The sequence below is a fragment of the Uranotaenia lowii genome, chromosome 2 (genome assembly GCF_029784155.1).
Source record: "Uranotaenia lowii strain MFRU-FL chromosome 2, ASM2978415v1, whole genome shotgun sequence".
Lineage (NCBI taxonomy): Eukaryota > Metazoa > Arthropoda > Insecta > Diptera > Culicidae > Uranotaenia > Uranotaenia lowii.
In genome coordinates this window covers 288,223,456-288,250,113 of record NC_073692.1, presented here as the reverse complement: position 1 = coordinate 288,250,113, position 26,658 = coordinate 288,223,456, and the positions used below count along the sequence as shown (strand labels likewise).

At 38.8% G+C, this 26,658-nt stretch overlaps 3 protein-coding genes across 7 annotated transcripts in view; 1 reads left to right on the top strand and 2 right to left on the bottom strand.

Annotated features, from left to right (window-relative positions):
• The window catches only part of LOC129749551 (A-kinase anchor protein 9), a 147,346-nt gene extending 129,754 nt beyond the window's left edge, over positions 1–17,592 (bottom strand). For all 5 annotated transcript variants that reach the window (XM_055744552.1, XM_055744553.1, XM_055744554.1 and 2 more), the window contains exon 1: positions 17,222–17,592. In XM_055744552.1, the coding sequence (XP_055600527.1) occupies positions 17,222–17,317 (96 nt within the window). In that variant the 5' untranslated portion in view covers positions 17,318–17,592. The remainder of the gene's footprint in view (positions 1–17,221) is intronic.
• Positions 17,593–17,945: 353 nt separating this feature from the next.
• On the top strand, positions 17,946–21,597 carry LOC129744548 (probable ATP-dependent RNA helicase DDX46). Its single transcript, XM_055737127.1, has 5 exons — positions 17,946–18,107; positions 18,181–18,468; positions 18,564–20,393; positions 20,455–21,196; positions 21,257–21,597. The coding sequence occupies exons 1-5, from the start codon at positions 18,085–18,087 to the stop codon at positions 21,497–21,499; spliced, it is 3,126 nt and encodes a 1,041-aa protein (XP_055593102.1). The 5' UTR covers positions 17,946–18,084; the 3' UTR covers positions 21,500–21,597.
• A 1,981-nt stretch (positions 21,598–23,578) lies between these two features.
• Positions 23,579–25,952, bottom strand: LOC129745427 (hexamerin-1.1-like). Its single transcript, XM_055738499.1, has 3 exons — positions 25,793–25,952; positions 25,563–25,690; positions 23,579–25,492 (listed from the first exon to the last, which is right to left on the bottom strand). Exons 1-3 carry the CDS (start codon positions 25,887–25,889, stop codon positions 23,639–23,641), a joined length of 2,079 nt encoding a protein of 692 aa, XP_055594474.1. The 5' UTR covers positions 25,890–25,952; the 3' UTR covers positions 23,579–23,638.
• Positions 25,953–26,658: the final 706 nt, after the last annotated feature.

Genomic DNA, 26,658 nt, shown 5'->3' with positions numbered 1-26,658 from the left:
AAAAAGTTTAGCGTAGTTTATGAGATATTGCAGTTTGAATGGTAAAAGTCCAAAAAGTCCGATTTTCGTAGAATTACTGTATCTCAGTCCACACAAACTTTATCAAGTTCAAATTTTGTGATATAATAATGTAATAGTTGATCTATCTTACACAGAAAATTTGATCGACAAGTATCATCAGAGTAAAAAGTTATGGAAGTTCAAAATCCAAGTGACAGTGCGCGTTCCTAAAATTTCTATACAACTATGAACGGTACTGTATTAGTTTTAGTCAGGAGTGTCAAATTGACACTCCAGGGACTGTAACGGGTAGAATTCCAGGGACGCATGAGGGTTAAGGGTTCCAGCAAGACTTCCAAAATTTCTTTTTTAACATCACATCCATTCAACTTGTTGTGAAAAACGACCACAAACCTTCAATAGTACTCATATTGGAGCTGTAGGTAGATTGTAGATTGTTGCTGTTTTCTATGCTGTTAATTCTATGCATAGATTCATGTTTTCTATGCATAGATTCTTTCAAACTTTCTCACGAAATTTCGAATAAAAAAATTTAAAAAAATGTTTGATGGTAAAATGATCTATAAATTTCAAGCATTACGATGCATTCATTGGAATTAGAAAAGATTTGGCAAAACTCTATCTTACAATTTTTTTGTTTAGAAAGGAAAGGGGTGGAATCTTATTTTTGTCGGTCACTGTACAGTAGACTGAGTCGATTCAGGGTGATTTCTGAATCCTCAAACCTTGGGGCCTTAAAAGCTTCGTTTTGGTTCAAATCTTATCCATGATTTTTTGCAGGATTTTTAAGCAACGTTTACATGAGTAAATTTAAACTTTCAGGTTCGTATGGGAAAATTTAATATTTTGTATTGAAAAATCTACTTATGGTTTTTGTGCCAATTTATAAAATCTAAAGGAAATTTTCCGCTGAATAACTTTGTCCAAAGCGTAACTTCGTATCTTATTAGATAAAACAAGTTATCAGCTGTTTAACAGGGGTGTTTCTTTTGGCATTGGCAAACAACAATAAAATTGTTCAGCGGAAAATTTAATAATCCTTCGAGAATTTATAAAATGGCACAAAAGACATTAGCAAGCTCGGTTACACAGAAGGAACAAAAATGATTTTTCAGTACAAAACTTTCAATTTTCTCATACAAACATAAAAGTCTAAATTTACTCATGTAAACGTTACTTAAAAATTCTGCAAAAAATCATGGATGAGTTTTTTTTTTTTTTTTTTTTTTTATGGCGTTTAAATAGCTCGGGGAGCTGACGCTGGAAATGAAAATTAGAATAGTTTGGAGAAGAAAATTTAAAGTTTAGAGAAGGCAGCGTAGAATAGTAAGCGATCTTGAGACGTTGGTTAAACCATCAAGCACTTCATTATATCCATGGAATATGGATAAAATGCAGTTCAAGATAATAAATCAACCCCTCCCGATACCAGTTGGAGGAAGGACAAGGGTGGGTTCGAGACTGGCCTCTACATACTCCCCAAGCATCTACATACTACGGTTTATAAGCGCATTGAAAATATTAAAAATAAAAAGGAAGGATCTCACCAAGTTACAGGACACCATCTTCAGCAGTTGATTTATGGTTAGATCCTTGGGCTGGCAACCATGTCATGCGAAAGCCAACGTCTGGGTCCCATGATATTAGGGGATGGCTTGAAGGTTCGCTCAAGGTCATCATTGGACCAAATGATTTCTCGGTAGTACATGCCACGATACATGAAAAGAAAACAGAAAAAAAAAGAAAAGAGAAAAAAAAAAGAGAAAAAAAAGAGTTTTAGTTCATATCATCTATCAATATCTAAGAAGAAGCCTTGCTTAAACTCATAATAAACCGAGATCAAATTAATAGTAGAAGTAAGCTACATTGTTCCTGTCATATCATAGAACCATACTATTTTACCAAAATATGGATGTGAGAGCCTGTTTGCTTTTTGAAGCAAGCCTATTTCAAACTAATAAAAATTCTAGCTCAAATTAATAGTTGAAGTAAGCTACCTTATTCCTATCACAACATCATCACAATCATGCGAATTCACCAAAATAAGGATATAAGAGCCTATCTTACCGTTTGAGCATTGCCCTACACTACCTGCCTCACATAGTTGAATGCCTACTTTTGAATGAGATTTAAAAATTGCCAAGACTGTTTGCTTTAAACTATAATACTATCAAAACAACTCAGGTGACAGATCCGTTTCACAAACCTTAAACCACAAAATATCATTTCCATCCAATTAGCCCCCAGTGATTGAAAAAAAGCTAGATTTAAGAATAAGCCATCGTAATTCATAAACCGCAAATACACATCCACTGGAGCATTGGGGAGGAATATGGTATTTGAATATGTTAACCTACTCCTTTCTAACTTTCCAACTATTTGAATATATCTGAAGAGAGAAAAAAAAAACTCCACCTCCGAATGATCTGAAAAATAGAAAAGAACATTAAGAAAAATAGAAAAGAACATTAAAATGACAATAAAAGGTCAAACAATCATTTCTGATCGGACCAGATTGACCATGTGATTGAGCTTTAGTTAAAAGCCGTGGGACCGACATCTAGGGGTTCCGTTTCACTTATGGTCGGAAGTGATCCGTTGATGCCTATAGCAACACTGAACTGTGATACTCTCACTATTCTATATTTAATGTTGCTATACGTCAAGGTATACCCATTTATATCAAAGTGATATAAAAGAGCACTCAATCACGCCCACGGCAAAAAATCATGGATGAGTTTTGAACCAAAACGAAGCTTTTAAGACCCCAGGATTTGAGAAATTCAAAAATGATCCCAAATCGACTCAGTCTGTTGTTCACGTCATTTATTCAGTCTGTGAAGCCTAAATCAGCTAAGACGATGACATATGTCTTAAAAAAAAAACATTTTCAAAAGTCAAATCTACGTTTTTTTTTCGAAAAATGTTACAATCTTTTTTTTTCAAATATGCAAACATTCCCAAAACATTTTTTCCAACAAAATATCTCTTCAATTTGTTTAATCTTCATTATTTCATTGGAAAATACATAAATTATAGGTGTAGGTTAGCGTTTCTCAAGAAGAGAAAAAGCGGCAGTATCTTCATCAATCACACCGTTTAAAAACAACTCACTTATTTATTGCACCGACAAAACAGCTCCACTACCGGTAGGACATCATTTTTAGGCTACGCACCAGAGACTTTATTTATAAATTTAAACATCACTCATCTCTTGGGCGCGTAATAAAAAACCACGCACCAGACACAGAACTTGGCGCGGAGCTCCCCAAAAACACAACACTACTCATCGGTGGCGGCATTCCACGCGTCCGAGCGGCTTTTCATTTAGTTTCATCTCCTCAACTAAACTACTGACGGATAAACTAGCTAGTAGGTAGGTAGGTATGGTTGCGCCAGGCGTATGTGAGTCGTGAGCGCATAAATTAAATTCAAACACCAAACGTTTCCACCGACCGGCACTTCTTTTCTATACCACTAGTATCAAGAGTTTTCTACCATACGCGACATTTTAAAAGAGGAAGAAGGAAACCTCAATGAAAATCGAGCATCCTACTCCAGTTTTCCTTTCTGTTTAAATTTCCCCCCCAATATTTTCTGTATACATAATCATAATGCCGGGGGATAGCGATTTCAAAGATCTGTTTCCCCGATCAGGAGGGAAAAACAAAATTATATCAAAATGAGATATTTTGATACTTATTTTTTTCTATCTAAATGAGTTATAATTCAGTACTCGTAGGATGTTAAAATATCTCAAATTATATCAAAAAATCTATACGATCATAGCTAAATTATATCAGTTTTTGATATGCTCCTATCAAGATTATATCTCGTTCAGATAGCATAGTTTGATATTGGACGAAACAAATTATAACAAAATTATAACTTCGAGAAAATTTTCTAGTGGAAGGTCAATAAACCACATTATTTGATAAAACCATGCCCCATTTTTGGTTTCCCAAAAATTTGATTCAATTTTATGAATCTGTAGAGCGAAACTCGGTCATGTAAGGTTTGAGCCGTTGACTTCGATGTCCGTGTTTCAGAAAAAGTTGTTCGTATATCAAAATAAGATATAATCATTTTATTTTGGAACAATCCGAAAAAAATTTTGATCATTGAAAATGAGCACGACCGTCCGAAGGAAACTGAGCTTCGCGACTATTTCACATTGATACAAAATTAATTGAATGGAGCCATATGTACATTTTATGGGAACGTCTGGGAAATCGTTACATCTAACTTATAACGATAATTGTTAGGAATATCAAGAATTTTAAAAATAACTATTAATTTTTTTTAAATTGAGAAAAAAAAGAGAAGAAAAGAGAATAACAAACCATACTTTTTTAATTTTTCGAGACTCAAAATTTAGATTGGAAGGATTGACCGTATTGTTCAATTTTCCGCAAAAGAGGTTAATCAATGAACTCTTGAAAAAATGTCAAACTTGAGGCGTTAGTGTTGTGACACTTTTTTTACGAGAATTTACAATTGAAGCCCTTGCAGCCAAAGGGGTATAAGTTAGGATTTGTTGATCTTGGATCGATCCTTGGGAGATCGATTTTTTGCTATTGCCCGCATACCACTTCAGCACGTCCGTGGCATGAGGCCAAATTAGGCAGAAGATTGTTGGGACGTTGTGGGTCTTCAGGAGAGGAAGCAGCAACTTCTGGAGGCACTGTTTCATGTACACCTGTCCGTTCATCGTGTTCTGGGTCACGAAAGGTGCACTCCGCTTCGCGCACGTGCAGATGACTTGCCAAAGCAGGAATTTATTCGCAAATTTGGACATCTTCTGAGTGCGGACATGCTCCGGAACGCTGAACTTATCCTTGGTCGTGAAAAATAGGTTGCCGGGGATCTGTTTGAAGTCGGCCTTCACATATGTTTCGTCGTCCATGATGCAGCATTCAACTTTCGTCAGCATGTTGAGATACAACTTCCTGGCACGGGTTTTGGCGGACTAGTTCTGCTTCTCGTCGCGATTAGGGGCCTTTTGTACCTTGAACGTTCGAAGCCCAGCCTAAGTTTTGGCCTTTTGGACAGCTTCAGCTTCTTACCCACATCCCGAACGAAGGCGTTCGAGTTTCGGTTGAAGGCCCCAACTACGCAGTTGTGATTTTTGTTGTTGTACGGAATACTTTTTCCCACTTCTGGGCTTCCGATCGGTGGTCAATCGTTCCTAGAACCGCTTTATCACTCGCGACACCGTGGAATTCGCGATTCCCAACGTTTCAGCAATGGAACGATTCGAGCGAGAGATCCTTGTTCTCGTGATGAATGCGCAAGATTTTATCAGGCACGAGCTGTTCTTTCGACTCCATTTCCGCCAGTTTTGATCACAGGATCTTAAAACTAGCAGGATGAAAACAATGCATTTTGAACTAAATCCACCCAAATTTTAGTTAATTTCTACCCAACGGTTAAAAAGTAAGAGCAATTTCATAGTGTGGCAATTCAATCGTTCACCCTTTAGATCGATTTATTTTCGATTCGATCTTTGTATCTTTTTTTATGTAAATCTGGAGATATTTAGATACGAGTATTTTGAGTACCGATTTAATATCTGTTTTGCTTTTTGTCGGAATCGGTACTCATGTCAATGTCATATCATGCCATTCATGTCAGGTCCTCCCTGTCCCAGCTTTAAGTTTTTTTACACGGTTTTCCGCGATTAACGCGGTTTTTTACGCGATTTTTTTTAAAGCGGTACGTATTAAAATTCTACATTGAAACAATCCTTACATTCACACAGAAAAAAAATCTGAATCCTTAACAACACTGAAATTGGCAATCTTTAATGTTACATGACATAGAACGCGATTTATTAATGTAAATTTACAGACTAAAACAAGATTGAATCCTTAACAGCACTGAATTCTAATGGCATAAATATTACTTGACACGGAACGCGATTATTTGATGGAAATTTACATCACATATGATGTAAATAAAAAGAAGCATCACATATGATGGAATTTTCAGTGCGAATTGAATATTACACGTCTTTGATATTTTACATGTCTTTCAAATTCCACACGCCTGTAGATGTTTACAGGCGTGTAATATTCAACTCGCACTGAAAATTCCGTCATATGTGATGTTTTTTTTATTTACATCATATGTGATGTAATTTTACAACTTTTTTCTGGTCACACAGAATTCTTAACAGCACTGAGATAGAAATTTCTTAAAATTACACGACATGGAATGTTATAGGACATTGAATTAATATTCAATGAATATTTTAAAACACTGAACGCGTTAATGTCATGTAAAAATACAGACTGTCAAAAACAGGCACACACAAATGTCAACAAAGTGTTAAGTCAAGTCGTGCACCATATATAATATTTTATAATATTTTATTGAAGCAGTTTTCCCGCGAGTGAGTTTATCGATCTTGCTGGTTGCTAGAGATCTTTGATGCGGATCTGGAAGTGGCTCCACGTTATTAAATTTAGGATCCGATACTTCAGGGAAGAAAAGAAAAGTATGGATGTAACTCCTAAAGACAAACAAAATTTGTGAGATAAAAAATTTTGTCGTTTAATAAAATGAATTTTATTAATTATAGAAAGATTTTATTTTTTATTAGGAAATGAGAAAATTCCATTATTGAATCATATTAACGATAAATTAAATAAAACAAATTCCAATTGGAAAGTTTTTATTCCAGTATTCAGTGATTTTATAATTTACATCATTTTGATTTTACACGTTGCAAAATTTTACATCACTTTTATTTTAGACGTTGCAAAATTTTACTGGCGTGTAATTTCCAACTAGCACTGAAAATTCCGTCATATATGATGCTTCTTTTTATTTACATCACATGTGATGTGATTTTACAGATTTTTTCGTTGTGTGAATGACATGAGACCTAAGACATGAGACCCGAGACGTGAGAGGTGAAACATGACACATAAGACTTGAGACCTGAGACCTGATACATGAGACCTGATACATGAGACCTGATACATGAGACCTGAGACATGACATGTATCATGTATCCCGTCTCACGTCTCATGTCTCATGTCTTATGTTTCAGCTCTCAGGTCTCAAGTCTCATGTCTCTTGTCTCAGGTCTCGTATCTCAGGTCTCAAGTTTCAAGTCTCAGGACTCAGGGCTCAAAAAGATTCTAAGTGTTTTCCTCTGAAATGGACTCTATTTTCTCTCAAATACAGCGTTAATTAATAAGCCGTTTAAAAAAACGCAAAACCAGGCAAAAAACCGCGTGAACAAAAACCATACTATATTTGTACGAAATAATTGAGTTAATATTGGAGCGCCTTTCGGAAATTCAGTTATGAAAACCAACTCATAGTGACTGCAAGTCCCTTCCAATGCCCAATTGATCAGGCAAATCGCACAAAACATGCATAATAGTGAAAAAATGTCTTTCACGAATTATCATAAAATTTATTTTGATGAAAAATCATTGTTTGGATAGATTGACTAGAAATGACAAGACCAGGTCGATCTTCAGACATAAAATCTGTTAACTTACTGTACCAGAGTATATTTCTTATCAAAACAGCAAAAAAAAAATATACAAAATGTAATTGAGTCTTGTAGTAATAACGGCGCGTTCGTAAACTGATTTTTTTGGTGATGCATCGATTTGTTTGGTAGATGTCAAATCACCTTCCAATGCTTTTGCATACAGTTTGTTTAATTTACGAACGCCAGCATCGATAAAAAGAATCACTTCGATAGAAAAATCAATTTACGAACACGCCGTAAATATTTATTTTTTCTTACCCATTTCAACAAGATCAAAACACCTGAATGTGGAAATTTGTTGATGGCAAAGGGGTATAAGTGAACTCATTTGGTGGCAAAGGGTTATAAGTGCATGTGTTTGGAGACAAAGAGGTATGTTTAAGTGCCAATATAAAAAAAAAGTGTCGCCCCAATTAACGTCAAATAAACGTTGTTATTTGGAAAAAAATGTTGTAAAATGCTTTGTTTTCATTTAAGAAGATTATTCTTACGAAAAAAGATTTAACTTTTTTTTAATGAAATTTACTGGAAAACAGCTAAGTTCGAGTGCTTTTTTCTCGAAATCAGCTTTTATGCACTTATACCCCTTTGGCTCCAAAGGGCCTCACTTGTTTTGACCATTATGACATTTGTGTACATTTCTCCAATTTCCCGTTCTTGCGAAGGATATAAAACATCAGTTTCTTCTTACAAATTGTAGAGGAACAATTACACGTAATTGAATTGATTTTTTTTTCACTAACTATTATCCTTTCTTGAAAATCATAGTTTTTTAATTATAAATCATATTCGGTTCCACATCACTCGCCACAAGCGGTAGTGTTTCGTTGCTCCTGCTAGTGTTCCGTAAATAGCATAGTGTGTGAAGAATTTTGCCCTGATCATCCGGATGTGTGTTCCGTTAGGGCACTCTGTTATCAGATATACCCGAAAGTGATAAAGTTTTGTGCGCGGCATCGCAGAAGACCATCATCAGCCGAAAACAAAAGGCCCCGCTGTTGTATACGATTGCCAGCCAGCAAGGTCAATCGTCATAATAGACCGATAGGAAACCACGTTGTTCGTTCGAAACCAGTTGTGTTAGAGTGGTTCGACCAACTAGGGTGGCTCGAAATAATTTTTTTTTGGTTTTTATACTTTTTTCCAAAAAAGTTTTTTTTTCTTTTTGGTTTTATTTATATCTTTTATTTATATTTTCCTTTTCTTTTGTTCCTACTATATTTTATATTAGTTTTTTTTTATTCTTTTTTCTCAAACAAAATTTTGTTTGAGTTTTTTTTTATAAAGGTTTTGACTCTCCACTCTTGCCCGTTATGTCGGAAAGCAACCGACTAACGGATGACGGCGACGAGGAAGGCATGCATCCTCCTTTTAGAGAGGACGATCTCTCCGAAGAATATCTTTTGGAACAACAGTCTTCCCAAAATATCATCATTCAACCGATGTACCTCTCGGACACGGAAGATACTCCTTCCCCCCTCCCACAGACCCCTTACCCTCAAGTTCCCTTTGTGTTTGGCAACTCCCCACCATCACCAGCCCCTCAAGAAGTTAACGAGCTGCCTAAACCGCCCCCTCGCCGTCGGGTTTACCAACCTGAATCGACGGGGCCCTGGGTAGTTTATATCCGGTCCAAAATGAACGGGAAATCACCTAATGTGATTTCCATCGCCCGAGACCTCGACAGATCTTACCCTTCCGTAATCAGCTACCAGCCGATGAGACCGCACAAGATGCGCATTGTTGTTGGTAGCCTGAAGGAAGCAAATGCCATTGCTTGTGACCCGAAGTTTACGATCGAATACCGCGTATACGTTCCCGCTCGTGACGTGGAAATCGACGGAGTGGTAACCGAAGAGGGTTTGACCGTCGATGATCTTGTGAACTCCGGGGTTGGCCGATTCAAAGACCCTGGTCTTCCCACGGTCAAGGTGCTGGACGCGCGTCAGTTGAAATCAGCATCAGGCGAGGGGGAAGAACGAACATTTTCCCTGTCGAACTCCTATCGCGTTACCTTTTCCGGCACTGCACTTCCTGATTACGTTGCGATCGGGAAGGTTCGTCTACCTGTGAGACTTTATGTGCCTTCGGTCATGTTCTGCCAGAATTGCAAGCAGTTGGATCATACGGCCGCTTACTGTTGCAATCAGGCACGCTGCTCTAAGTGCGGGGAGAAGCATGCGGAAGCTTCGTGTGAAATACAAGCAGTAAGCAAGTGTTTGTATTGCACAGGCGAGGAATCTCATGCTCTCTCGGCATGTCCGAAGTACATATCGCGCCGGGAAAAAATCAAGACTTCTTTGAAAACTCGCTCTAAAAAATCATATAGAGACATGCTGATGAAGTCTTTGCCAATCGTCTCAGAGAACCAGTTTGGCCTTCTAAGCGACTATGAATCCGAAGGGGAGGATCCATGCGAAGGAACATCAGCTGGGCCATTTGTTAAAAAAAATGTTTCACAGGCTCCAAAAAGGAAACGCACAACTAACACACAACCCAGATTAGCTGCCAGCAAAGTTAATAAAACTAAAAATCCTCAAAGTGGGAATAGTAATTCTACCCCTCCTATTCAGAAACCTCCGGGTTTAAATCCCTCCCCGAAGGACTTCCCCCCACTTTCGAGGAAGTCAAAACCCCAGACTTCCCTTCAGAATTCAGGACCATCAGTAACTAACAAGGATGTAACAATTCCCAGAGAAACTGCATCTGATCCATCGTCGAACAGTTTGCCCAGCTTTTCGTCTGATGGTAAGATGAAATTTTCGGAAATTGTTTCGTTCATCTTGGACTTTTTCAGTGTACCAGCAGGTTGGAGGACTATGATTAATATGTTTGTACCTCTTTTGAGAGAAGTCTTGAAAAAGAAAGCTTGTACTATGACCCTCATCGCAGAAGCAATTTCTTTTGATGAATAACTCGTCCACTGAGGTAAGAGAAATTGTTTCTGTATTGCAATGGAACTGCAGAAGTATTTTACCAAAATTAGACTCCTTTAAAGTATTGGTACACAATTTGAATTGTGATGTGTTCGCCTTATGCGAAACTTGGCTCTCTCCAAACACTGATTTCAACTTCCATAGCCACAATATTATTCGCCTGGATCGAGATGGGCAAAGAGGGGGTGGTGTTCTTTTGGGGATCAAGAAATGCCACTCTTTCTATCGTATTCCATTACAACCATCTCCGGGTATTGAAGTCGTCAGTTGCCAAGCTAGAATTAAAGGCCAAGACCTTTGCCTAGCCTCGGTATATATTCCGCCAAATTCAAGCGTGAACCGGAACCAATTGGCGAATATTATTTCACTTCTCCCAGAACCCCGGTTAGTTCTGGGAGATTTCAATTCCCATGGCGTGGGCTGGGGTAGCTCACGTGATGATGATCGTGCTAACATTATTTATGAGCTGTGCGACGACTTCAACATGACTGTCTTAAACAATGGGGAAGTGACTCGAATTAATGGATCCCAATCACAGCATAGTATTTTAGACCTTTCTTTAGCTTCTTCCTCTCTGAGCTTGGATTGTACGTGGAAGGTAATCCAAGACCCTCAGGGAAGCGATCATCTGCCTATCAATATTTCTATCACCAGTGGTCGTAGTCCACCTGAAGAGATCAATATTCCTTATGACCTCACAAAGAATATAGATTGGAAAAAGTATGCATCAGGTGTCATTGAAGCCATCGACTCAACGGAAGAACTGCCTCCGGAGGCAGAGTACAGTTTTATGTCCGGAACAATTGTGGACTGTGCAATCGGGGCACAGGTCAGACGGAATGACAATTCGACGATACAAAAACGACCTCCCACTCCATGGTGGGATGGAGACTGCTCACGTGCGCGAGGAGAAAAGTGCAAGGCGTTTGTTGAGTTTCGCAGAACTGGATTGCCAGAGAAGTTCCAACGTTACTTGTCCTTGGAACGCAAGTTTAAGAACTTGATCAGGGGCAAGAAACGTGGGTACTGGAGGCGATTCGTGGATGGGTTATCTCGAGAAACGTCTCTGCACACGCTTTGGAAAACAGCTCGAAACATGCGAAATTACACACCTTCGAACGAAAGTGAAGAAAGCTCGAGTCGTTGGCTGACACAGTTCGCGAAAAAGGTCTGTCCGGACGCAGTACCAGCTCAGAAAAACTATCGGGATACAGAGAATAGTTCCGAAACGGAGGATCAATTCTCGATGGTCGAACTTTCACTTGCGCTCTGGTCATGTAACAATTCAGCTCCCGGACTGGACAGAATCAAATTCAACTTGTTGAAGAATCTGCCAGATACCGCTAAAAAACGCTTGTTGAATTTATTCAATAAGTGTTTAGAGATGAACATTGTGCCGCATGAATGGAGACAGGTGAAAGTTATCGCCATCCAAAAACCGGGAAAACCAGTTTCTGATTACAATTCGTATAGGCCGATCGCAATGCTCTCGTGTCTCCGGAAACTGCTCGAAAAAATGATTCTCTTTCGGCTGGATAAATGGGTTGAATCAAACAATCTCTTGTCAAGTACACAATATGGATTTCGTAGAGGCAAGGGTACGAACGACTGTCTAGCATTACTTTCATCAGACATTCAATTGGCGTTTGCCCAAAAAGAGCAGATGGGGGCAGTATTTCTGGACATCAAAGGGGCATTCGATTCGGTGTCCATAGAAGTGCTATCTAGTCAACTTAACTCTTGCGGACTTTCACCAATTTTGAATAATTTTCTTTATAACCTGTTGTCTGAAAAAATCATGCATTTTAGTCATGGAGAAACCAAAGTTGAACGAATTAGTTACATGGGTCTACCCCAAGGCTCGTGTTTAAGCCCCCTGCTATACAACTTTTATGTCCGAGAGATCGATGCTTGTATGGCACAAAATTGCACGCTAAGACAGCTTGCGGATGACTGTGTTGTTCATATCACAGGTAAAAAAGGCACTCAAATTAAACCTCCGTTACAAGAAACTCTAAATAATTTATCACATTGGGCCAGGAATCTAGGCATCGAGTTTTCGCCTAGTAAAACCGAGTTAGTAGTTTTTTCAAGGAAGCATTCCCCTCCTCAAATAGAGCTCCTTATGATGGGTAGAACTCTAACTCAATCTCTTAGTTTTAAATATTTGGGTGTCTGGTTCGACTCTAAATGCCTCTGGGGAAAACATATTAGGTACTTGACACAAAAATGCCAAAAGAGAATCAATTTTCTTCGAACGATTACTGGAACCTGGTGGGGTGCTCATCCACAGGACCTCATCAGGTTATACCAAACAACGATACTGTCGGTCATAGAATACGGAAGCTTTTGCTTTGGGTCCGCCGCGAAAACCCATTTGATTAAACTAGAACGAATACAGTATCGTTGTTTGCGTATTGCCATGGGTTGTATGCAATCAACACATACGATGTGTCTCGAAGTACTGGCGGGAATAATGCCGTTGAAAAATCGGTTCTTCGATTTATCGCTACGTTTCCTAATTCGAAGTGTAACTATGAATCCTTTGGTGATAGAAAATTTGGAAAGGCTTATGAATATTAATCCGCATGTAAAATATGTAAACAATTATAAAACTTTTAGACAGTTAGAAATAAACCCTTCTTTGTTAAATTCGGACACGAGTCACTTTTACCCGATCAGTAGTTCCTTAATAAAATTCGATCTGTCCATGACCGCTGACTTAATAAAATTCGATCTGTCCATGACCGCTGACGTGAAATTGACCCTACAAAAATGTTCTTTACTGATGGTTCCAGAATCGACGGCGCGACTGGTTTCGCAGTGTACAATGAGCGCTTTGAAGCTTCGTTCAAGCTTCGAGAGCCATGCTCCGTTTACGTTGCTGAATTAGCCGCAATTTATTGTAGCTTGGAACACATTCGCACACTGCCCGTAGACCACTATTTCATCTATTCGGATAGTCTCAGCTCCGTTGAGGCGATTCGATCGATGAAACTGATGAAGCGCTCTTCCCATTTTTTGCTGGAAATTTCAGGGATATTGGGCGCTTTGATCGAAAATTCGTACAGGATTACCTTAGCTTGGATCCCGTCTCATTGTCTTATTCAAGGCAATGAGAATGCGGACTCATTGGCTAAGGTGGGCGCGTTACAAGGTGAAATTTTTGAGAGGATAATAACTTACAATGAATATTTTTCAATACCTCGCACTTTAGCGATTAACGCTTGGCAGTCTAGCTGGGATAATGGCACAAAGGGACGTTGGTTCCATACGATTATCCCTAAGGTTCCGACGAAGGCATGGTTTAAGCATTTTAACATGAGTCGCGATTTCATTCGCGTGGTTTCTCGGCTCATGTCAAATCACTGCCGGCTTGACGCGCATTTGTTTCGTATACAACTAGTTACAAGCAATGTTTGTGTTTGTGGGGATGGCTACCACGACATTGATCATGTTGTGTGGACGTGTGAACGGTTTGATCGATCGAGGGCTTGGCTACTGGATACCCTTAGGGCCCGAAGTAAACTACCTGGTGTTCCAATTCGAGACATCTTGGCAAACTTAGATCTTGAATATTTGTACCCTATATACAAATATCTTAAAATGTCTGACTTGGTCGTTTAGTCCTCTTCCCCTCTGTCTTTACTCTATCTAATGCTCTTTTCGTCTATTCATTAGAACAACCTCTCGTCCGACCGGTTCGATAACACCGGAAAGAAGGCTGGCCAGGAAGACAATACCTGAGGTAGCTAACGAAACCACGCTACAGGAAGCCACCACCAACCCAAGACGGAAATCTGTACTCGAGAGTGACCCTACACAATCCTCTTTCCTTTCCTCTAGTTAAATTAATTAACAGTTGAGTAGCCGCGACGATTACGGCCCCCCTCTTACTAACATCACACAAAAGTGAAATCAATACTCGGCACAAAAAAACTTTATGAGTTAAATGCCTTAATAAAACTACTTGTTAAAAAAAAAAAAAAAAAAAATCATATTCACATTGATCACTTTCCTTCTTTCAGAATGTTGTCAATTGACTGTATTTTCTATATTGAGCTCAAACCAGTTGAAAATTTACTCATATTGAGGTTTTTTTTTTGCTTTAAATAAAATATGATGACAAAAACGATTAAAAAAAGGTCATAACATCGGGAGTAGTAAAAATTGGTTTGTGTCAAAATCTTGTTTTCACTGTACATGTACGTATCGCGTATAAGAAAAAAAATCATGCAATAAAAAGCACGATAATTGCGGAAAATCGCACTTAACCATAATCCGCTCTTGAGTGTTAATATGACGCTCTTGGAAGTTTGGCAGCTTGTAACTTTCTTCGGGGACCTTCAATGAATTCACGAAATCTTTAATTTTGCATCATTAATTTTTTATGGACGCACCCTAAAAACCCAGAAAAAAACTCCCTAATCAGACCTTGAGTGTTAATTTGACACTCCTCGCTCTCTCTCTCTCTTTTAAAAAAAAAATATAGTTTTGGAAACCTCGTAGTGTAACTCAAATATGGTTTTCAGACAGTATTCATCTAAAACTTTTCAGTTTTGCCGTTATTCAAAGTCCATGACCACAAAAAATGTAAAAAAGTTATGTAAAAACGTAGTTTTAAACTAATACATCTTCAAAATTGTTTAAGTTATACCTGATAAATTTTGAAAACACGATTGGAAAGTTGACGTTATTTGGCACAACTTCGCAAATTAGCAGATTATCAAAATACGAAACACAGATTTTTTGACGAATTTTCAAAGATAGCTGTTTTTAGAACTTTAATATCTGAGACATGGAACCTGCAATATGAAACCTTATACCTGAGACTTGAGACTTGAGATCTAATAAAACCGTTTAAACCGTGTTAAACCGAATACAAACTTCAACATTAATTTACACAACAGAGTGAGACTTTTAATTGGTTTTGAGTCACGATTGTCACGGACAAAGAAGACAAACAACATAATATTATAATAAAGATTTCATTGGTGCTCAATTTATTGATTCATTCTAAAAACATGAACTACTGCGCAAATGATTTCTACTGTTAAAGCCGAAAGAATGTTAATAGTTCGATTAAGAAGTTGCACTCCAATATATTTACGAAGCCGTATTTCAAATGCAGCTTAGCTAGACGCGCGACAGTCATCATTTCTCAATCTTCTAAGTGACATGTCGAGAAGATGTTCCAAAACAACCTCCCAAAGATGTTACAAACATATCCGTCGGGCGCTAATGCAGTGATGTTTATTTACGTGTAAAACATCCAACCATATCGTGCGTTTGACGGACAGACAGACAGACTATGAAATAAATAGCAATGGCTAAAATGTGTCTCTTTCCGGCGCTTATTGTTGTTATTTAGGGACGCTGAGCACATTATAGCAGTGATTATAGTTACTAGATGAATAATTTGCCTTATTTATCGGCAGAGTGACGATTGTATGAAAACTGACAACTGAACAAATCAAGCGATAGTTGAAGATTTGATTGACAATAAAAGTTGCTTTGTTTGTATAGAGTCAAATCATAACTCAAAATCGAGAATATTGATTCATAACTCAGAATAAGAATCGAAAGTCCTAGGTAAAACCCTATATTTTGGACGAGAATTTAGGAACTATTTAATTAAAACTTAAAAATCTAACCCTTGCCTTGGTTGATACACACTTAGTACCTTACTTAGGCTCTCAGGGCTCACGTTTATTTTACAACCTTCATATTTTGACTAAGATGTTCAGACAAAATCTTATTTTTAGAATAATTTAAATATTGTTTTTAGATCAAAGTTTAAAAGTAAAAATTATTCGGCTTCAAAACTGCATTGTAAACATTACCATTTTTAATGTGAGCAAAAAAGCAACCTTAAAAAAAATCTTCTAGATTTTAATTTGTATCCCGTAAAAGTGTTCTACAAACTGAAACGAGACACTTCAAGTGAATCAACAAGGCCAAATTAGTAAAAAATCGGTTCAGTTAACTGAACTGTTTTAATTGTTAGGACCAACTTTTTTAGGGGTCAGGTCTTAAATGTTAATGACAATTATTCGAATCGGACGGATCGGAACTTCAAGTTACTTTGAATTTCGGAATTCTGAATATCCTGGTTCAGATTCCGGATGGAGATAAAGAAAGAGAATTCAAAAACTCATTTAGGAACAATCGGAAAAATAGCGAAAAAATTAAGAATTCGAGTCAAGAACTATCTTCAACTCATAGAAACAAAACTTGTAATCTGATTACGATTACATTTCAAGTTTAGAATTCGGATAAAAAATTCAAAGTTTGCAATCATATTGGAAATCAAATTAAAGAAAACAATCATTCGTAATAAAAAAGAAACATTTCAAATCAGAATTTATTTATTTATTTATTTATTATTAAATTGAATTGAGAATTGAAAATTGGAATTGAAGAATCAGAATTCCAAATTCAATTGAAAACCAGATTTCATAATCAAATTAGGCCCGTTTCAAACGGTTGTTGAAATTTGTTCTCGATTTTTTTATTATTTTTTTACAGTTGATATTGTTTTACAAGAAAGGTATAAAAATTGAAGCCGACCAGCCTATTATTCGATTAAATGTTTTAGCTAGACATTTTTGGCTAAGTTTCGATGGAGGGTCATGTCGATATAGACTATATAGACTATATCATATAGTAAATATGGTAACCCTAACAGCTCCATAAGGAATCTAAAATTAAAGACGTCCAACAAAGTATTATTTCTTAAACAAAAGCTTACCTCAGCCAACGAAGAAATGCTGCTGTTTTTGCTGCCGGAGCCCGCAGTTGCCGATGCCGTCCCGCGGGGTTTCAACTTCAAACGACCGACATTCATTTTTACGCTTTGGTTACACCGAGACCTCAATTCTATTTTCGATGCAGTTTCACATTACATTAATTGTGGTTCCACCATATACCTTTCACATACGCCTGAAGCAACTTATTTTTTCGAACTAAAAATGCACATTCAAATGATCTCAAGCCATAGCTATCAAAAACTGCTAAGCACAACACATTAACAAGCCAAAAAGCCACTTTTTCACTCGAAATTGCGAACAAAAATCAACTTTACGCGACCCGCGACGGATTTGTTTTGAAATTCCGATTTCGTTTTGGTACTGCTGCTCGATGAACGACGTCGCGGGGGGTGATGCATGTTCGGATCGAGCGTTAGTTGTACACGTTTAAAAAAAAGTAATTTACTTCGGTTGATATTAAATCATGTTAAAGTTTTTTATACAAAAGAATACAAGTTGAAATCCTTTAATGATAATCTTTTATTAATTGTCAACACAATTTATAGGAAACTTCTTTAAAATAATGATCCTTGTTTATTTTAGCTATCGTGGACGATTGCTTCTGCAGTGAGTAACTGAAAATTTAATGTCCTTTCATGTGTTTACACGTTCTTTCTACCAACATAAAAGCTTGTCTTTTTGCTCAGTGTATTTGTTTTGATATTCGTTTTCGCGTGCATCCGCCAAAGTTGGCTTTTTCATTAAACGTTTGAACGAAAATCTGTCTATTTATTGCCAAAAACTGCGGAATCCTCAATTTTGCAACCTTATTTTTGTGATTTAGGGGAAGACACTCCCTTTTACAATGACTCGTCCTGGAGAAAACGGGTAAGTAGCCTGGAAAATAAAATCCGAATAACATCCAAGGTTATGTACCATGTTTGTTTACATCATCTTTCAGCAAGGATCGCCGGAGGTCCCGAAGTCGATCGCACACTCCGGAACGGAAGAAAAAACGTTCACGCAGCCGCGAGAGAAGCGACCGGGGCGAACAACGCGGAGAACGTCCGAAAACGTCCTTCCGCTTCAAGGAGATTCCAGGCCGGAATTACCGGGATCATCGTGCTAGTCGGGAACAGCGGGACCGGGACCGGGAAAAGGAACTGGAAAGGGAACGATCTCGGGAGGCGGAACGTAAACGCGAACGTGAGAGGGAACGCGAAAGATTGAGGGAGCAAGCCACGAAATAGTAAGTTCTGTTGTGATCGTTTTAAAAAATTTGGATTTTACTCCTATGAACAACTTTAGAGTTACTTATATTTGACGCGCATAAACTTTTTGCAGTGCTCAAAGTGTCAGCAGTTCGAGTGGTTCCGGTACTACTAGTGGAGCCCCAGTCCGGCAGTCCAAGTTCGACCAGAAACCCCCGGGCTATGTTGAGAAGGAAATCAAGAAACCGGTCAAAGAAGAACCTAAAGAGAAGGAAGACACCTTCGACTTATCGGCTCCGATGGACAAAGAGGAAGAGCAGCGCCGTTTGGAGCAGGAAATGATTAAACGAAGGGAACGTATCGAGCGTTGGCGTGCTGAACGGAAACGTAAAGAAATCGAAATTAAGAAGCCATCTATCTTGACCGGTATAAACATACCAAAGAAGTGGAGCTTGGAGGACGACGAAGAAGATGATGAGGATGACGATAAAGAAAAAAATAATAAAAATGACGAAGAGGAAGATGATATCGATCCACTGGATGCTTTCATGAAGGAAGTGAATGAAAAGGTTCGCACAGTAAATAAACTTTCCAATCCTGGCCCAAAAACTGAAGGCAAAGCTTCAACAAGCTCGGGAGTTACTATTATCACTGGGGTGGCTAAAAAGAGTGCGGAAACCGTCAAAAAGGGCGAACTTATAGAACAGAACCAAGATGGTTTGGAATATTCTTCTGAAGAAGAACAGGAAGATATAAAAGACACGGCTGCAAATCTGGCCAATAAACAGAAGAAGGAACTAGCCAAGATTGATCACACCGGCATCAATTATTTGCCTTTCCGTAAAGCTTTCTACGTTGAAGTTCCCGAAATAGCCAAAATGAAACCGGCTGAAGTTGCTGCTTACAAATCCGAACTTGAAGGTATAACCGTAAAAGGAAAAGGATGTCCGAAGCCGATCAAAACATGGGCACACTGTGGGGTTTCCAAGAAAGAATTCGACGTACTGCGGAAGCTGGGTTTCGATAAACCCACCCCTATTCAATGTCAAGCAATACCGGCTATTATGTCAGGACGAGATTTAATTGGAATAGCCAAAACTGGAAGCGGTAAAACATTGGCATTTATTTTGCCAATGTTTAGACACATTTTAGATCAACCTCCGCTTGAAGACGGAGATGGTCCGATTGCTATCATTATGACTCCAACACGCGAGCTCTGTATGCAAATCGGCAAAGATATCAAGCGATTTGCAAAGTCCATCAATCTTCGCGCAGTTTGTGTTTACGGAGGTACTGGAATATCTGAACAGATTGCAGAACTGAAGCGGGGCGCAGAAATCATAGTTTGTACTCCAGGTCGAATGATTGATATGTTGGCAGCCAATTCTGGTCGGGTGACAAATCTTCGACGGGTCACCTACGTAGTGTTGGACGAAGCAGATCGCATGTTTGACATGGGTTTTGAACCTCAAGTAATGAGAATCATTGACAACGTTCGACCTGATCGACAAACCGTTATGTTCAGTGCAACATTTCCACGGCAAATGGAAGCACTAGCAAGGCGAATTCTCCAGAAGCCTATTGAAATTCAGGTCGGAGGTCGCTCTGTAGTTTGTAAAGACGTCGAACAGCATGTTGTTGTTTTAGAAGAAGACGCTAAGTTCTTCAAACTGCTGGAACTGCTCGGTTTATACCAAGAACTTGGTAGCATCATAGTATTTGTCGATAAACAGGAAAATGCGGATATTTTACTGAAGGATCTGATGAAAGCTTCCTATCCATGCATGAGTTTACACGGTGGCATTGATCAATTTGATCGTGACTCGACTATTATTGATTTCAAGCAGGGTCGTGTCAAACTGCTTATTGCGACTTCGGTGGCAGCCAGAGGTTTGGATGTGAAGCAACTCATTCTCGTGGTTAACTATGACTGTCCAAATCATTACGAGGATTACGTTCACAGGTACATGATAGAAACACATTTATTGAAATGAAAAATTTAAGGATTAGTTTTGTTATTTTAGATGCGGACGAACAGGTCGAGCTGGGAATAAGGGATTTGCATGGACATTCCTAACACATGATCAGGGGCGGTTTGCCGGTGAAATTGTAAGGGCTTTAGAGCTTTCAGGCGGCACCATTCCAGACGATTTGCGAATTCTCTGGGAAACGTACAAGACGGCTCAAGAAGCCGAGGGTAAAACCGTCCACACCGGGGGTGGTTTCAGTGGCAAAGGATTCAAATTCGATGAACAAGAGGCTGCTGCTGTCAACGAACGTAAAAAGTTACAGAAGGCAGCATTGGGTCTGCAGGATTCAGATGATGAGGATGACCTAGAACAGGATATTGACCAGCACATCGAGAGCATGTTCGCTACCAAGCGAATTGTTAAGGAAGTAGAAGCCCCAGTTATAACGCAAACGATTGCAGCCCCAGTACCAACCACGACTAACTCAGACAAGTTGGAATTGGCCAAAAGGCTGGCTTCTCGAATCAATATGCAGAAAAATTTCGGCTTGGAAGCCAAAGGCGCAACTCAGCAAGCTGCAGAAGCTATTCTCAAAGGTGGCAATACTCAGCAGCTTATTACGGCCAAGACTGTTGCTGAACAGCTGGCAGCAAAATTGAATAACAAACTAAATTATCAACCCAAGGACGAAGAAGAACCGACCCCTGAATCAAACGAAACGGTCTTCCGAAAGTACGAGGAAGAGCTGGAAATCAACGATTTCCCCCAGCAAGCTCGATGGAAAGTCACGTCAAAGGTAGACTTTTTAAGTTTTCTCCCGATGAATCTTTTAATCTAAATTTGTTTCCGCTTTCAGGAAGCGCTGGCTCAAATTTCGGAATACTCCGAAGCTGGTCTCACGGTGCGCGGTACTTATGTGCCTCCAGGTAAGAACCCACCTGAAGGCGAACGTAAGCTTTATCTGGCCATCGAGAGTTGCAACGAGCTGGCGGTGACCAAGGCGAAGCGGGAAATTACTCGACTAATCAAGGAAGAGCTGCTTAAGCTGCAAGCCTCTTCACATCATATTATCAACAAATCGCGGTACAAGGTGCTGTAGAGGGATGTAAGTATCTCATAAATTTTCAATTAATAGAACTTCAACATGGGAAAACAATATTTAAAAGTTCGCAAAATATTACATTCAACTAATGAAAACGTTACTGTTTTCCTTGTGCCGAAACGCCTTGCCAATTTCCAGCTGATGAAACATGAAAAATAAAAAGTGTGTCATTTAGACAAAAGTCGTTTTTCGACTTTTGATTTATTCACGACTCTATACTTAAGATTCAATTGGTTATTTAGTATGATCAACAAAATTCGATATAAAAATTATTGCTTTTAATTTAACTACAGAGTGCTACAGATTAGACCCCTGGAAGATGAATCTTTTTATTGCTTTTTAAGCAGTATATTCAACCAAGAGGTTTAGATGAAATTATTTTTTTAAACCGGTAAAAATGTTGTTTTTAAACAACAATAATTTCACCTAAAATGTTTTCGAATCAGATGTTCAAATTTTGTGGTCATTTCAATCATCACACAGACATATTATCCTACACCTCATATTTAGGGAAAATCGTTGAACGAAGAACTAATTACTATTTTTCAGAAAACAATTACGGTTGTACTAAAAACTCGAAGCATGAGCCAAACCAGATAACTTGCAAAAATAACTTATCTAACCGATGGTCACAATCAGCTGTATAAAAAAAATAGTTAAAATGTGCCATCTTTTATCGACCATCCCTAGGGAAGAATGACCCTGGTAGTTCAACTCCCTTGAAAAAAAAAACCAGCCCTATAACCGAATTTGCCCAACTGCAGATTGCTGCCACTCGTCGATTTATCCAACAAAAAAAAACAGCAGAAAATATCAGCACAATGTGTTAAAGATTGACTACAACAATAAACAATCAAAAATACACAAGTCCCTGACAACTAACGAAACTGACTGATTATGACAAAAAATATAAACTAGGTAGGTATATCTTTGATTTTTATTTAAATTGAAAATCAACAATTCTATCTCAAAGGTAAACATTAAGCCCTGGTTTCATAATTGGACCTGAGTCGGGATTTTATTCGAATATTTCCTGTCTCATCTTCAATCATTGATCTTTATATACGCGGTACCTATTTTTTCGATCTTACCGGCAGCAATTTATGTTGTTGTGGTCAAAGTTACTATGACCAATTCAGTAGATTCCATCCGGGCTCGCGGAAATCACTCCATGCTCCAGTGAGAGATGGGCTAGCAGTTCAAGACTTGGACTGCATTTTGGAAATGTATCATTTCCTTTTTTGAATTTTTCTTTTCAAAATTGTTGATCTAAGCAAGACGGTTGTCAAACTGAAAAATCAAATTTGGATAATTGATAAAATCAATAAAGACACTCCTAAAAACCCCAAAAAGGCATTACTTATATAAAAAAGTATTACACTCAGGTTCTTTTTTTTACGCGGATTGATTTTGCTTAGTTTTTCTCACACGGCTTCTTTACATGGTTTTTTTTCCAAGGGTATGGCTCTTCTACACGGCTCTCGCAAATTAACACGTCTTTTGAGCGAAAATATTCCAAGTACTATTATAGTACTTGGAATATTTTCGCTCAAAAGACGTGTTAATTTGCGAGAGCCGTGTAGAAGAGCCATACCCTTGGAAAAAAAACCATGTAAAGAAGCCGTGTGAGAAAAACTAAGCAAAATCAATCCGCGTAAAAAAAAAGACGTTAAAGACGGATTTCATACCGCGTAAAATAAACCCTAGTGTATTTCTCAATCTTTACAAGCGGAATCGTCAGATAAGACGAAAGTCTCTCATTGCGGAAACAATGCAATCTAGACCAAACTTCAACTCTTCCTTTTTCAGCTCCCTGCTTGCTTTTCAAAGTCCTTCCAATCGTTGCCTTGTAAATCATTGATTCCAGAATTATTTAAAAACTGTCGTTAGTACGGGATTTGGAGGGTGAACTCTAGTTAGAAGAAATACTCAAAATTGGTCCCTTCATCTCCCAATCCATATGCCTTTTGTTTTAGCCTTTAAGCTGTTTCTTTCGTTTAAAATTCAAAGTTTAAAATAGTACATACATAAATGTGAAGTGTGATATAAGTAATCGAAAATTTAAAAAATATTAACTTTTTGTTCAACTAAAGGTTTGCTTTATTTTCTAAAATCAGTGTGTTCCGTGTGGATAGCTTAGTAGGATTGGTTCAGCTTCATCTCATCACTGTGGTAGACCATGACGTCCTTGAAGTACATGTTCTTGGTGAAGAAGTAGCTGAAGTTGATCTCGCGATCGAAGGGGAATCCGAATGGCAGATCGTCGATGTACTTCGATCCGGATCCGACTCCGCAGCTGTAGCTGTGCTCGTAGGTCGAGAACTGTTCAGTCTTGGGGGCGTAGTATGGGGTGACGATGAAGTAGAAGGTCATTTCATAACCGCTTGGCAGACCCTTTGGCAGCAGGAGACGGTCGGGGAATCCGCAGTGAGCCTCAGACATGTCAAGAGCGAATTTGTCCTCACCCTTGTAGGCAGACATGACCTTCTTGTACAGCTCAACGTAGCTGGTGCGGTCGCGCACGCTCCAGTAGTAGTCGCGAGAGTTGCGAACGATGGTGTTCTTGCCAGCAACAAAGTCGTACACGTATTGGTCCAGCTCAACGAAGTATTGCTTGTAGTACTGGAGTTCCTTCATGTCGTAGAATTTGGGTCCCATGAACATGCGGACAACACCCTTGCCAGCGAATTCAGAGTAGACATCCATGGTGTAAGTGAATGGCTTGTGGTTGATGCGCTTTTGACGAGCGTAGATGGAGAAGTCGAAGAATTTGTCGGATGAGAAGCCCATTGGGAAAGCGTTGCTGATATCGGCATCAAAGTACTCGAAGTAAGTCATCAGTTTGTCGAAGGCAACGTTCTTGATCTCGAAGCCCTTGAAGTACAGCTCCTCGAAGGTGTAGTATGGCAAGTAGCTCTTGAATTGCCAGTAGTAGGACATCAAACGGTAGTACAGCTGGTAGAAGAAGGGATCGCGCATCGAGGTTTCGAAATGCATCAAAGCACTTGGCCATACCTTTGATCCTGAGTAGTAGAAGTCGCTTCCGCTGTACATGAGACGAGCAAAGATTTCAACATATTTGTAGAAGTCATTGTCGACGCTGTCTGGGTTGGCATTGATCATGTTTCCAAGGTAGTCAATAGATTCAGCCTTGCGGAAATCAATCTTGGTTCCATCGTACAAGTACATGAATCCTTGGTCGATAACCTGACGAATGCGGGCTTCGTAATCCTTAACCAGATCGATGTTGTAAGAGTACTTCTTAGGAATGCTGTAATAGTCGTTGCGTCCATAGAATGGCATGCCATTGTAGTAGCTCAGTTTTGGCCAGTATCCGGTCTTGATTGGTTCTTCCCAGCTGAATTTCTCAATTGGTCCCATGAAGTTAGCTTGACGTTCCAGATAGTAGCGAGCAATCAGTTGCTGATACATGTACAGGTAGAGTTCTCCGCGACGGTCCTTGAATAGGCTGAATTTCTCTTCTCCCAGGAAGAAGGGATAGTCCATCATGAAGTAGTAGTAGTAAGCGTTCAGACCAATATCTTCGGTGAAGTAGCTCAGCTTATCTTCTCCGTAGTAGCTCATTGGGTACACGGCAGTGTAGTTAGAGTAGACTACGTTGTACTTTCCATTGCTAGCGAATCCAAATTTGGGTTCGTACATCTTCTTGTACATGGCCTTGTGCATCATGTCGGTGTTGAAGAAGTAGTAAGGATAGATTTCGTAGATGGCTGGCAGGACAATTCCCTTCAAGTCCGGACGATGGAAAACAGCCAGGGTAACAGCATAGATGAACATGCCTTCGTTCACATTCTCGCGGGCCCAGACAACGTTCTTGTAGAAAGTGTCCCAGTCAGCCGAGTTGTAGAAGAAGTTGAACAGCAGATAGGTCTGCTTCATGTAATCCTTGTTGTAGATGGTGTACATCTCACCCTTTGGCAGGTAACCGAACTTGAAGTAGTCGAAGAACTCGACGACTTCCTTGTAGTTCTGCGAATGAAACAATTACAAAATGACACATCAGCTTCATTGAGGATTTTGCAAACTATGGAATACTTACGGTGTACTTGGTTTCATCGCTGACCCAGAATTTAGTGTATGGCATGTACTCTTCGAACGTCAGAGGAAGATGGATGTTGCGGAACACTTCGAAGAAGAATTTCTGCTTGTACAGGAATTCCTTATCGGCTGTGGATAAAAACGGAAAGACATTGCATTAGGAACTTTTCAATGTTCTATTTACTCTTGAAAAGAAACCATCAAATGTTTTTTTGAACCAAGGATACTTACCATACTTAACTCCCGTAACAGACTTGTCCACTGGGTAATAAGCTGCGCTGGCCAAGCCGACCAGGCATAGTGCAACCGCTGCTACCATCAGTCTCATCGTGTTCTCTCCTATTCGAGCACTGCTCTGAGCATGTCCTTTCGAACGGACTGGCAGCAGCTTTTATAGTGCCAATTTCGGGTAGATTATCAATATTCGGGGTTATTGGCTCCACAAAATAAAAGAAAACGATTATCAAAAAACACCTTGCCCCACCACGGATGCTGCGAATGCAGTTGCGATAATGGACCCAATGTTCTTATCACGGCTAACGACAACGAAGGTGTTTGTTCTGTGTTCCTTTGCAAGGAAAAAAGTTCCACATATGAGGTTAGAATGCGGGTTTGTCTAAAGTTAGCTTTCATCACAAGTTTACGTGGTAGTTTTCAAAGATATGCGATTCTCTTGTATAGCAATAGAAACATCATTTGGATAACTGTTTAGAAAATAAAGACAGAATCTTTTAAAAATTGGGGTGTAGAACTGATTATGATTAAGCGAGGCTATATCGGTAACCGCGCCATAGCTGTTTGATTGTAAGTTTTTGCCTATGCTTTAAACATACATTTATGGATTTTAATATTAAGTGATTTTCAGCTTACTTTATAGCTTGCATTTTTATATAAATTATAACGCTTTATTTTTATCTCTCTTAACTAAATTTTGTATTGAGAACATTTTGGCATACTTTATTGACTCTATTTATAGAAGGACGACTTATGTTACAAGAAAAAACATAAGCTGTAATACGGGTGAAGAATGCTTTTCATTATGTTTATGATTCTGAATTAAAATTTTTGACAATAATTTAGAATTGAAATTGTATAAA